Source organism: Anopheles marshallii, chromosome 3 (genome assembly GCF_943734725.1).
Source record: "Anopheles marshallii chromosome 3, idAnoMarsDA_429_01, whole genome shotgun sequence".
Taxonomy (NCBI): domain Eukaryota; kingdom Metazoa; phylum Arthropoda; class Insecta; order Diptera; family Culicidae; genus Anopheles; species Anopheles marshallii.
This window is the reverse complement of record NC_071327.1, coordinates 29035845-29049786: the sequence shown is the minus strand read 5'-3', so window position 1 is coordinate 29049786 and position 13942 is coordinate 29035845. Positions and strand designations below refer to the sequence as shown.

Sequence of the window (13942 nt, the reverse complement as noted above, 5' to 3'; positions counted from 1 at the left end):
TCCGCATCCGTTCGATTGGATCAACGATGGACCCTCGGTCCCGCTTCAACAAGGCACGGCAAAACCTGTTGCTCTCTAATGGGTGCAATTAAGCTTGTATGACGGCACGAGCGAACGCCATCGATACGTTGGGATCGATTCCCGCGCACGGTAGGGCAAGAGTTTCCGTGCGGTCATGTTGTACGAGAAGTGGTTAGGACAACTAGTCCCGTGCCAGAATGTTTCGCAGCGAACGGCCTTGAAGAACCAATGTGTCCAGTCGGGTTCATGTCTTCGCAAGGCAGGTCTGAAGTGGTTTTTAAAATTAAAAAGTCATCCATCATGCGTCCATTCGCCCCCACTGCATATCGCTTTCAAGTGGGAAGACGTCGATGGTGCCGTTGTAGTATTGAATTAGTTGGGTATACCGGTTTCAGTCAAACCAATTCCTGTTTAAAACATGAAGTGCGTCTGACGCCATCTTTTAAGATGATTTTTTTAACGAACAAAGATCAAACATGCTTGTTCGATATATATAAGGTTGTTTGTTTGTTACAATATTATGATTTAACTTCTTAGCTCAACTTCACATTTTACTAACAATTTTTTCTATTTTTCTCTTTATTTTACAGGAATAGAATTTTTATATGAAAACCAGCTTCTAAGGACAGATCCCCAGGATGTGGCGCAGTTCCTGTACAAAGGAGAAGGTCTCAACAAAACGGCAATCGGTACGTTACAGCGGTTTTTTTAGGCAACAGAATCGAATGCTAGCAATCATTCATCAAACAGCGCACCATCTGCAAAACACCGAGACGATAAATAATTCATACTACTGCGGGGCGCGTGTGTGCGGGACGATAGTCCTGCGATACTCTCCAAATTGAACGCTCCAACGTGAATTCGACGCGACACGACGATCGCCATAAATTTGAAGGATTTATTCGAAGCACCGCTTGGAAAGGAGTAATCGGGTGCTGGCGGGTTAGTGGCCAGGCATTGCATATGCACACACGTATATGTGTTGCTTTCTCACGTGTGGCAGGATATGTTTATGGACCTGGTGTATAAATATATTTCTGTTTCCTCCCTATTTTGGTACGGTTGCCCGGGAAGTGAACGAACTTTATAGCCAGTGTGTAACTCGTTAATCGCAACGAATGCAATTTAATGCTATTTTTTCCCTATCTTCCATTTTTGCGACTACCACCCATTGCCGGACACGCTGATGAGGATGGAATGTACACAAAAAAAAATATATGCCATATCCCGGTAGATATGTTGAGCGGTATTTTATTCATTACCGAGCTAATGTCAAATGGGCTTTTGCATCCCTCCAGAGGGAGGTGAATTGCAGTGACACATCCCCCACGTGTATACAATTAATCGACGATCCTTGTAATCGATATACATGTCCATCCAATGGCAGAAAGGACATGAGGGACGGTATTGGAGGAAAAGATGGAACAAGTGTGTTTTTACGAATTGGATTCATACCGATCCTATCGGTGGATTCATTCCCTGTGCAGCAGTATTACAGCATATACTGCACTCTTTTCGGTGCACTATGGCGAAAGGTCGGCAAGCGGGTTAACGAAACCCGACGGGTGTAAGCTTACTGATGATGAGCTCAGATAAAATAATTGCCTTTTTCAATTTGCTCCCGAACGTGTTTACGTCGCCTCCATTGGGGTGTTACCGCCACCACTCCACTCTGCAAACATCGAAATGCTCCTGACCCCCGGATGAATTACGAGACGCGCATCAATTGTTAAAATTTAATTCACAAATTATGTGCTCGCATTGCGAAGGGCATGTATAAGTGGATGGGTTTGTTTTTTTGTAATTTATTTTCTTTTTGTTTCGAAATAATCATTCCTTCACTGACATTTGCGATCGCGGGGATACTTCGTGAGGTGCCAGTACTTATTTCATACGGTAATGATTTTTTAGTAAAGTTTGATGGTAAGAGAAGATTTATCGCGCACTGTTTGCACCTGCCTTCTTCCCTGACGTACTTTTGCTTCACTAGTTGTGGAATGGTTGCAACATTCGATTATAATCGATTGCCGCGTCTAGTTTACAGTTTAATGGGATATTAATTAAAACTCAGTATGTATAGGGCCGCACGGATTGTATTACCCAAAAACTATACTACCATCACATTGCAAACAGCAGGAAGTGTTTGTTTCAACGAAAGGGTCCTTCCTCTCAAACGCAATGTACTCAATTATGAATTTGAGTGTTCTTCAATATTGAGAGTCGTATCTAGTCGATAGGAAGAATGTTAAACTATCAATAAAGAAGGAATGATCTGGCACTCCGTTTTGCGTTCAAAACTATTGGCAGAGATTGTAGGAAGAGAAGAGTCTATCTACAAATCACCTCCAGTGATTTTTTTTTGCCTAATGGGCGACTTCTATTCAAAAGTTCTTATATTTTCTTATATTCGTGTCAATTTTGTGAGTCAAGACACCCAAGTTTTAGGCTTCTTGCATCAAGTAAGGCTCATTATCTTATAACCCAAACCCCGACATCGCTTTTAGTCGAACCAAACCTGAACGCCATTTTCCTGAGCACTATCAACTTTTCCTTCTACGTAATATCTTAATATGCAGGTACGGTTGATCATGACTTAATCTGTTTTTCAAAACAAAGTCCTGTTTGTCCAGGTACTTCTTCATTGTTTGCCCGAATGCTTCAACCTCCAGAAGAATAAAAAGATTACTTTCCGATCGATCGGTTCGATCGTCATCTTTAGATTCTGTAGATGATTAATGTGATGATTCTTTGATTAATGGTCACGTATACCGTGTTATGACAGAATGGTCTGCTCGATGTTCTAACGATATTCCTCAAAGGATAATGCATTATGAATGCCGTAGAGAATATATTTAACAAACACGAAGTGCCTTACGATTTACAGCTACTTCACATGGACGGCTGGAGTTTCTAGGATGTGTCCGTAGGGGGTAGCTACCGATTAATAGTAAACATTATCAAATTCCGTCTGTGCATAATTAAATAACCAGGAAGGCCAAAACATAGATTGATTAACCATTAGTTTAGCAGGGAACTCATATGATCGCTATTCTCAGTACATATTTTGTAATGCCCAGATTATCTGCATCCACACATGCAATAACCTAAAAATGTTTTAAAACAGATAACTGCTGGTACGCAGGATTTCGATTATTACACACAGTACGGTGTGTCTGCCGGGCAATGATAAACCACGTATCATCAACCGCCGTTAGCGCCCGGCGGGAGATTGATGGACGCGCAGCTTTATTTATCTATTTTTTGCGGGGAATGACTTTCTCCTTCCAGCATATATACACACAGTGGGTCAAAGGGATGAGTAATTAATAATAACCGCGCAATGTTATTTTACTCACGTGTGCCCGTTGTGGTGTTCGTTTGTTTTTCTCTCACTCTCTCCCTGTTGTACCTATCGCCATCAAACAACGGCCCCGCATACAGATAATGGTAGCGTTCATAAAAATAAACAAAAATAATTAATATCGTGTTGATAAAATGCGATTAAAACAGTGTCCAATTGTTTTACCGGCACTGGTTTTTGTTTTCTTTATATTGTTGCACAATCAACCGAATGGTTTCGTGTGTAAATGGTGTTGTAGAGTGCGCGGTTCCCTCGTGCTCCTGTACCTTCCGCTTCACACCCCACACGTGTTCGGTGGTTGTGGTGCCGGATTCTGTGGTTCCGAATGTTCTCCTTACCACTGCGTATCCCGGCAATTCCGCTCCACTGAGCAATCATACTGTGAGCGATGATTGAAAGATGTTTAAGGTGGACAGTAAGCAGCGTTTGATCGAGGGAGGGAGCGACAAATTGGTGCTTCCGCATTTCAATTCGTGTGCAGTCGCGGTGCACCTTCCGCGTCGGGGAGAAAGCGGAGAGATGCATCCCACCACGTGTGATGGTTGTTTGCGGTCACTGAATGGTAGTTTGTTATTTTGGCACATTGCAAATGTATCTGTTGTGTGTGTGTGTGTGTGTTGGGTCGCAGGCGCGATTGGACCGGGGTTTAAAATGGTGCTGCTTCGTCATGTGGTACCGATTCACGAATTCCTGTACGAAACCATGAAACCAACGGTTGGTGGAATCGTGACGAATCCGTGTGAGAAGTTAAATTATACGGGAAAATAAATTTATTTTCGCGAATGTGATAATTTTCCTCCCCGGTGACGATATGAACGATCGGCTCTAGTAAGAGAGAACAGTGGGGGAAAGGATAAAATGGCTATCAACCACGCACCTCAGTACGGGAAGCTTGAATAGTTACCATTTTAAATCATTCTTATGGTGGCAATAAATTTAAGCGTTCATAAAAAAAAAACATCTGTACATAAAGCTTGGCTTTATATATTGGAAAACAGGAACACATTATAATGTATTAACATCGATCCGCTATCCGACATAATGCTTTTGGTTATACTTTCCCCAGAATTGTGTACTACTAATATGAATATCCGTTTGCTATTTTCAGGTGATTATTTGGGTGAAAAGAATGATTTCAACGAGCAAGTACTGAAGGCCTTTGTAGAGTTACACGATTTTACGAATCTTATACTGGTGCAAGCTTTAAGGTGAGTTCGCAGTAGCAAACAATTGATGAAAGCATCATTTTCACTTACGTTTTTATTATATCTCCTTACCGTTTTAGACAATTCCTCTGGTCATTCAGACTGCCCGGCGAGGCGCAGAAGATCGATCGCATGATGGAATGCTTCGCCCAGCGATACTGTCAGCTCAATCCAGACATCTTCACCAACACGGACACGTGCTACGTGTTGAGTTTTGCCATCATTATGCTCAACACATCGCTGCACAATCCATCGGTAGGTGGTGGGATCATAACGGAACAGGATCGGACGGAAAAATGTGGCAGCGCACTTTGCAGTAACATATTCTCCGATACGATCAATAGCGTTTTCCAAAGTTTATCCCCAACCATTACTGCAGGTGTGAAATGCATCACCCACCAGAAAGAGAACAAGGTTTATGTAACAACGGGTCGGAATTTAATTATCATATCCCAGCAATGGGACCGTTCGGTCCCAGTATAAACGATGATAACCCCTTTTGCTGAGAGTGTTCTTTGTGGTTCGGGTTGGACACGACCAAGGGAACAAAGCAAGCTCAGGAGCGTTTTGTTTGGTTGGTGGAATGGAAAATATGGCATTATGTACAGCCGCTTGCACAATTATGCACTCACGTCCGCGCATTGGTGCACACGTTAGGTGCATCAGGATGGTACGATTAGGATTCGGTCCCATTTTTCTCCCCTCCGAGTGGCATCCTTTTGCACGCATTTAAATTTAATGTTACATTTCACGCTGGCTTATTAACGTAGTCCACGACTTGTCGACACGTAAATTACTACCAATTCCTATGCACGGCAATGGATCACTAGTTCGAAAGAATGGTTGAGTGGTTTATCGCCACCACCAGGTCGAGGACAGTTTGTTTTATATTGGAGGTTTGCAAACAAATTAAAAAAAATATACGGATAACCCAATATCCTGATCAACATATCTTTCGATTATGGGTTAAAATGCATCACCACCTGACCTACTGCACTCGGATGCCTCTGTAACGGTGCGTTTGGTTGGTTGGTAATTGTTTCCAATCTGCCGATTCTGGAACTGATTAAAACCCCATACGGGTACGTTAATGGTGGCGTGCAATGAACTTTCAAGCCAATTGGAGCAACATCAAACGAACGCCAACTATGGCCCTTTTTCCCGAAATGAATGTTACAGCTTCCGATTCAGGAATCGACATAACACGCTTAGCTAAATTACAACATCATTGCTCAATGAGTTTGTCAATCGCAGTCGTAAGCTAATCAACGGTATCATCGGTCGATTGCATCCTGAATCACTAAACACGTTGCTATTGGACGGTAAGCGTGACCGGGGAAAAGCGATATATAAAGCATTCGGTTAGAAGGTGGTTTCCACTTCAAATGGGACTTTGAACTCTTTGATGTTGGTCACCGTGCCGCAGATACAGATTTTGCTAGAAATACCATGTGCGTATGTGGAATGCGTGTGTATCGTTCTCCGAGTGCATCCCCCATTTCAAATGCATACTTACGGCCGCCTGATCCGTGAATTAAATGAGTCGTTGTATGAAATTTAACTTTCATGGTACATTTTTCATTTGGTTTTATTCACTTCCAGGTCAAAGAGAAGCCTACGGTTGAACAGTTCATTTCGATGAACCGTGGTATCAACAATGGGGGCGATTTGCCGCGCGAACTGTTGGAGGTTAGTAGATTAAATGATCGATCATTTTGTGCAATAGCGGTAACGTTGGTTCTTCTTTCATTGCTGTCCATCTTTTCACAGTCCCTGTATGAGTCGATACGGGCCGAACCGTTTAAAATACCTCAGGACGATGGTAATGATCTGATGCATACCTTTTTCAATCCGGACAAAGAAGGATGGCTATGGAAGCAGGGTGGAAGGTAAGTGAATACCAACGGAAAACACATGAACAATCAACTGAGGTTTAATTGTACTTTGCCGGGTTCGTCTCTGTTTGCAGATATAAATCGTGGAAACGAAGATGGTTCATCCTGAACGATAACTGTCTTTACTACTTCGAGTACACCACCGACAAGGAACCGAGAGGGATCATTCCTCTGGAAAACATTGCGGTATGTGTCCAATCGTGTCTGCGGCTATCATTAAAAAGAAAATTCTTTTTTTTTTACAAAATGTTTTCATACTCTTGGTTATTTCCACCTTCTCGTCCTTTCTATGATAGGTGCGTGAGGTAACGGACCGTAGTAAACCGCACTGCTTCGAGCTGCACGCTAGTGGCGGCGCGGACATCATCAAGGCATGCAAAACCGACAGTGAGGGCAAGGTGGTAGAAGGTAAGCACACCGTCTACCGAATGTCTGCCGCAACCGAGGAGGAACAGCAGGAGTGGATCAGCCGCCTAAACCAGTCGATCAGCCACAATCCGTTCCACGACATTCTAGTACAAAGGAAAAAGAAAGCCCTGGCAAAAAGTTAGTTAGCGCTGTCCTGTTTGAAGAACTAAAACTAAAAATCTACAACAAAATTTGGCACCCCAAAAACAAACAAAACAACAAATAGCGCCATGCATACACATTCAAAGGAAACCGTGCATATAAACAAACGAAACATAAGAGCAACAAAAAAATGTTCTCATCAGCCACAGTTCCATTATGAAAATAGAACAAAAGTTGAACGAAAAGACAAAATCTGTGAGGAATAAGCATAACATTTTAAAAACAATCGCTAAACTACCAAAAACAAAAAAAAACGAAACATTAAACAAGGCTGCTGGTAGATCGAATGATGAAGGAACCGTGAAAGATGTAAACATTTTTATTATAAATTCAAATGTAAATGTGCTAAAACAAAAACATCAAACCATTAGGCTATACATTTTAAGTGAGAAAAAGAAAAATGTTTCCCCTACATAAAGCCACATTCAGCAATGCGCGTGACATCCATTCAAATGTATCACCCGATTGGCGCTGCATTTGAATCATCGTGCTTTTCGTCTCTAATAACGCACCGTAACGCCTGAAACGCTTACACGACGCTAGAAAGCAGCATCATTTAGTCGAGTTTCTGTTTTTTGCTGATTGTGTTTTGTGCGGTAAATAACCACGGTTCTTTTTTTGCCTGCCTGTGTATTGCGTGCGTGTGCCTGCCTGTGTGTAAATGTTCCGTGCCCATCCCAGTGTTGATCGTGCCGGAAGCTTATCGAAACCGTGTAACAATCGTGGGCCAAGAACTAAGAAAATGATCGTACGTGTTTGTTTGTTTGTTCGTTCGTTCGTTTGTTCAAAGGTTAGGTTAGTTAGTGGAATGTTAGTTAATCAAAGTAATGTGCAGTTGATATGTTTAAGTAATGTCAGAGCTTAGTTTAATTGTCAATTTGCCGTTGGGTTTCTGTTAGCGAGGGGGTAACAATTACTACACAATAATAACAACTATCTTCCTTCCTGTCGCGCACTACAGAACGGATGATTTTGCTCCGTTTCTGTGTGTTTGCGGAATGTTTTTAACTTGTGTTTTTGGACAGTATTTTCGGTTAGCTGTCCAGTTAGCTTCCATTGTGTGTTCTCCGTTCTCAACCCCATCCTGTAGGGCTGTAAGAGAAGAAGAGGCTGCACGGTGTGTTGAATTGTATAGTTAAATGCAGGAATATAAAACTGAACTAGTGCGAACGCGACAGTGATCCGGCGGTGGATCGTAACTGTGATCATGATGATAATAGCGTGTGAAGAGAGTGGTGGGAAAAAACGATAGAAACCTAGTGAAAATGTAACGTTTTTTTGGGGCAATAGAAACAATAGCGTCGAGAAAAACAAACACACTCACATAGTTGTAAATATCAGCCAGGTAGTTCGGTTAGCAGTTATTAGATGTGCGTGTTTTCGGGGTTTAAGTCAGTACCAGATTTATCGACCCACATTACATTTTTACTCGAGCTTTGTTGTGTTGCGTTCGGTTACTCCAATTGTATATTTTATCGTAAAATGCTCTAGAATTGGTTTTTTTGCGTATTTCCCAAAAACCCTGACGGGCCAGTTCTTTTCTTTAGTTTGTCAACAGTTGCGCTAATAGACTAAAATTTACTTTACACGTTACACATTTATTACGCAAGAGTCCCTTGTCCACATAACCCAAAGCAAGTCAGATATAGTCTTCATGGCAAAAAATCCTCAATGATATTAGCATATAGCAAACGCATACCCGTATAAGTGATGAAGTGAACACAGACATACTATTGCATGTATAAAAACGAATAATAATGCTCGCAAAAGGCGCTTCTCCTCAGAACCAATCGTAGACTATATCGCAAGACATATGACACAGTATCATCGTCTACCAGGTGTGGCTCTCATTTAAACAACTCAAACCCATGCTGTACTATACGGGAACGTTTAGTTTTAGAAATGTCATCCACAAACGCCATGGCGATGCACCGGATGGTCGTGGTGGTCCCGGATTTATTGCGCTGGCTCATTTGTTTGCCGAATTGCTTACCAACTCCATCGAAGTCCAATCTTCCCCAAAACCCCGCCGAGTGTCTGCATCGCGTACAAAAGAAAGCATCTCAAATAAAAATCCCATCCCATCGGCCGATTTTGTAATGCAGCGGTATACATATATGCCTCGTCTTATTGGTAAGAGGCCCTCCCGTAACTATTAACTCATGTAAACTCAACCAACTCAATTCGACACATGCATCGTTGTCGAGCATTATTGTAAAGAGTAAAAGCCAAAAGAGAGAGAAAAAAACACCCCAAACATATATATATATCAATGCTGTAGGGCCATAAAAAAAACATCAAGCCAGGATTGGAACTGTTGGAGAATGGAGAACTTCGGGAACAGGTCCGTGTGTTGTAGGATAAATTTATAGCATGTAGTTGTAATGCGGTACTGAATTATTGGTTAAACATGAAGAAGTGTGATGAAGAATGTGAATCGCGCGTGTTGTATTTTTATTTTTTCAAACAGTTGTTGCAACATGCCTTTCGTGTGTGTTGCATCGCGGTCCGTTCGGTGGATAATTAGACCGGTGCATATGACCAAAGGAAAGAACGATTGATTGAACGGGTTTAATTTTGACGGGTCCTACCAAACAACCTAGCTTTAACGCGTACGCATTGCCATCGAGCAGTAGTGTTTCCGGTTCCGGCCCCGAGCCAGTTTGTGTTGGCGGGAATGTTTTTAATTTGATGCGTACTGTATCGCATAAAAGTTAATTTGCAAACGGACACTGATAAGACAAGGATCGATCACATTGCCTGAGGGAGAACGGTCCTGAAAAGTGGGGACCCTGTTTGTGGGTGGAAACGTTCCTCCAAAAATCATTTCACACGTCAGAGAATGGAAATTGGAAACATTCCACCGAGTGCCACCCCGGGGCCGGATCGTAACGAGCAGAGAAAAATCGAATAATACGATAATGAATAGGAGGCCTTTCCCCCCTTACGATCGATTCGATAATGATGATTGAAATTCGATAATAAAAAAGAGCATAAATAATGGCTAACAAACGGGAAACACACACACACACACTCTAATCCCAGATAGTTACCACCGGGTTGTGTTGCTACCGTGCAGAACTGCAACGATTGCACTGGCACCCGTCGATGGACCGAATGGCAATGGCAAATGCGACGTCTGATGACGTCCTGCTGTTATTTTTTAGTCGAAAAACTATAATGAAGAAATAAAATTCTTCCACTCCCGAATGCCGAAAGACAACTGAGACACCCGTTGGACGGGCAAAATTTTTTGAGCCTCGCTTCGTAGTACGGACATTCTTGTTGCTCTGCCCGTGGCACAATTAAAATGATATTTAAAACCGTCTCCCACGATCTCCCGGGATGCCCTGAGTGAAACAAGTTGCACTGAAAGGCGGGCACACGTGTGTGGTGCAATATGAATTAATTCAATTTAAATTGATTTTCATCTGGTTTGGTGTATTCGATTTTCGCAAATATCGGCCCTCTATCGTCTGGTCCGGTGTTGGGAAATCGAAATCGAGTCCGGATACTGGGGATATTCGCACCGTTCGGAAGTGGATCGTTACTGATGAAGTTGGCTCGTGTTTTTTGTTGCTTGTGTTTAATGTCCCTCGTTGCATCGGCGCTGCAGATGCATCAGGGGGTGGGTATTATGCCTCTTTTTTATCTCCGTTTTTCCAAAACGCACTCCACGCCGTGTGTCTGTTTCACATTTAAACATTCATTTTACTATTTTATTTTTCGAAAATATTTATTTTCCACTGATGGAGACCACCACCATTCTTGTTTGCTGCACTAACTGCTGTGGCATTCAGTTTGATTTATCCTTTCCAAACCCCCCCACTTAGAGCGGACAATCAAATGTGTCCCTGTTTGACCAGCATTCACAAGGGAACGTGTTGCGTTTGGCCCCGATATTGACCCAGTTCGGTGCTGCTCGGTTCATGATTGTTTGTAACATTCGCTTAGCATTCAGTTTCATGGGTTCGTTTTCCACCGTGAGGTTAGTTTTTTGGTGTACAATTAGTGTCACAGCGTAAATCATAGGAAAGGAGGGAACCGTAAGCATTATTTTATCATTGTAAATTATGTGATTGTGCATGTGCAACCGATTAAAAAGTTGAGCCTCTATCCCATTTCCGAACTTTGGGATGAACTTTCAGTAAATTAATTGTGATTGTGCTTTGAGTGTAAAATATTATTCTTTGGGAATTTTTAGATAATGAAAGTGTGACGAAAACAAAGTTTTAGGAACAATTTTATGGTTAAATATATAAAAACTTTCATTTACAATCAAGAAAACGCAATATAAATTTTATTACATTAGTATATTTTGCAGAAACATTAGAAACCATCCTAATTTTAAAGGGTTAAAGTATTTTAGGATGAGAAATTTAGATCTAATAATGAGGAATAAGTTGGTTTTATGTGTGAAAAGTTGTTGATAATAGAAAGTTCCTTATAGTAACAGAAAGAAAACATGGAACAGAAAGCAAGGATTGAACAAAAGAAAGTTTGAAACACAAGAAAAGAAGCAACGAAAGTAGTAAAAAGTAAGAATTATTAATTGAACAGCGTCACCCAACAAAATAGAAAATCCCATTAAATAGGATATAGTTTGTGATTGTAAGTTTGAAGAATGAACAAAATGTTTTAAAAATATTTTAGCTATAACGTTTCATTCTGTTTGCATGCTAGGAAGGTTTAGGAAGCTAGGCAATTCTGCACGTTAATTACAAAATCATTTACCAAATTGGAAATTGGTTGCTAATCAGGGTGAAAGAAATCGTGGTAATTGGCGATATATTAAATATATTATATATTAATATATTAATTTTCCATTACGCATTACTGCCATCATAATCAAAACGGGATTACACTTACGAAATACTCAAGAATGTGCCCAGTTCAGGACCAGTAGTAGCGCAGCAGTTCCATAATATTGTACTAAAGCTGAAGTGAGCTGAACGTGTGGAAAATATGATAAACGCAGTTGTGGTTTTACAGCGAATACTCGAATATCGAAAACCTTGTTTTGTGTGCCTGTTGATTGTATCACCCAGTATCACAGTTAAATCTCTAACATCATTATCCGGTGCTAACGGTCAAAACGGATCGGATTCGCTTCTGTGTGTGTGTGTGTTGAGTAAGGCAATTTAACGAATTATTTAACAAACTCATATCCTTGTTTGTGTTTGACAACACTGCACAAAGCACAGATTCACCTGTTGCTATGGATGCTGTAATGCGATTATTGTTTCAGCAGCTAATTCGTTCCAGCTGATGCACATCTAGGAGGGTTTGCTGATGGAAACTTCCAGGGCCACATGTTTAGCTCTGTTGCTAATGACAACGTGTGGTTATTTGATGAATTTTGAAAATGTTTTATGTTCTGAGTGTTTTGTCAAAATATCACTACTAACAAAGGCGGTGAATTACTATTAATTTGCTTTTATTTTCAACCTATCTATTTGTATAAATTGGTCATCTTGCTATTCAACACAATTTCATTGCATCAGAAAAATAAGCAATTAAATTGGCACGCTTTTGCTTTCCAGTTCGTCCGTAACCGCGAAGTGTTCGATTCTAGTGGAAAGGTTAAACATGTTAATTTACCCCATTTCTAGACTCGTTCGCTACATTTCTCGAGTGGTTCAGCTGCGGGCTGTTCTGCGCCAAACGTAAAACACTCCAACGTCAGCGTACGACCGTCAACGATTATCATCTGATGCCGCTCTAGCCTCCAGCTGTGAAATTGTGGGGCCAAAACACATTGTGATAAGTAAACAAATAAAGACAATATAAATGAGCATTTCGAATAGGTAAAACATTCTTTTCATATCATTGTGGTACATTAAATGGAGTAGTTTGCGTAAGGTGAGTATTAAAATAAATGGACATTTGTATGAGCGATTTGTACATACGAGATTTACATGGTGCGCCTCTTCGTATCCGTCTGATAGGGTCGATTTGACATTTACCCATCGAGTGGCTTAATATTGTCCGTAAATATTTCAACTCCATGTCTATCCAATGAAATAAACCTTTAAAAAGTATTGTAAATATATAAATAATTCACCGAAGTAACGAGCTCGTGAATAAAATTCAATTTAACCGTCAACTAGTACCAATTCAAATTTGGATCGGATCGAAGCTGAAAAGGATGGTCGGAACGGATTAGTTCCGCACTCACGATGCGGAACACGTTCCTCTTTCCTCCTCGAACGCACATCAGCTCGTAAGGTAAGATCATTCCAAGTAAAACAGATGATCGTGTCGGCAGACCTCGAGTGTCTCAAATTTTAGAAAACAAACCTTTCCTAAAGAAGCCGAATACTTTAAAGTTGTGTTTAAGTTCCGAGTTAGCGCTCGCGTAGTAGTAGCAATCCTTTAATCCGCGTCATAGTGCTGTAAAGTGTTTTCCCCCCGTTAATAATTTAATTGCCGTTTTTGCACGCCCCCCGAAAAAGCGCTATAGTGTTAACCAACACACACGAGTGAAGATTGCAGTTTTATCGCAAAAGATTTGCACGTACACACGACGCGTGCTAGTTTCGTTTACTTAACTGGTGCATCCTTTTTTTCATTTGGGATCATCCTATTTGGCACGTTATTTCTCATCAGCGCGCTAACGATTTTAAACTGTTACAAATTATTATATTCGGAAGTAAGAAGACAAATTGGCAAGAACCACACCTGTTCGTTGCCATCTTGTCGATAAGAGAGCAGAGTTCGTTGAACCCAGTGTTCGCGTAAGCACAGTACCTCTACCTTTCGCGTGCATTTGTGTGCAGCAGTAGTAGTGTTATTTTCTACGCCGGTGGATATTTCTCTGCAAATCAAGTTGCATTGCAAGTCGTACTTGCTGCTTTAAGAAGTAGGAGAGAACCGAGTGGAATACGGGT

General features: G+C 41.2%; 1 protein-coding gene across 1 annotated transcript in view; it reads left to right on the top strand.

The window, feature by feature from the left end:
• LOC128711599 (cytohesin-1) overlaps positions 1–7065 on the top strand; it is a 45681-nt gene extending 38616 nt beyond the window's left edge. Inside the window, exons 4-10 of the mRNA XM_053806481.1 lie at positions 612–710; positions 4491–4590; positions 4668–4842; positions 6190–6276; positions 6358–6476; positions 6557–6668; positions 6779–7065. Coding sequence (XP_053662456.1) covers positions 612–710; positions 4491–4590; positions 4668–4842; positions 6190–6276; positions 6358–6476; positions 6557–6668; positions 6779–7033 — 947 coding nt within the window. The 3' untranslated portion in view covers positions 7034–7065. The remainder of the gene's footprint in view (positions 1–611; positions 711–4490; positions 4591–4667; positions 4843–6189; positions 6277–6357; positions 6477–6556; positions 6669–6778) is intronic.
• Positions 7066–13942: the final 6877 nt, after the last annotated feature.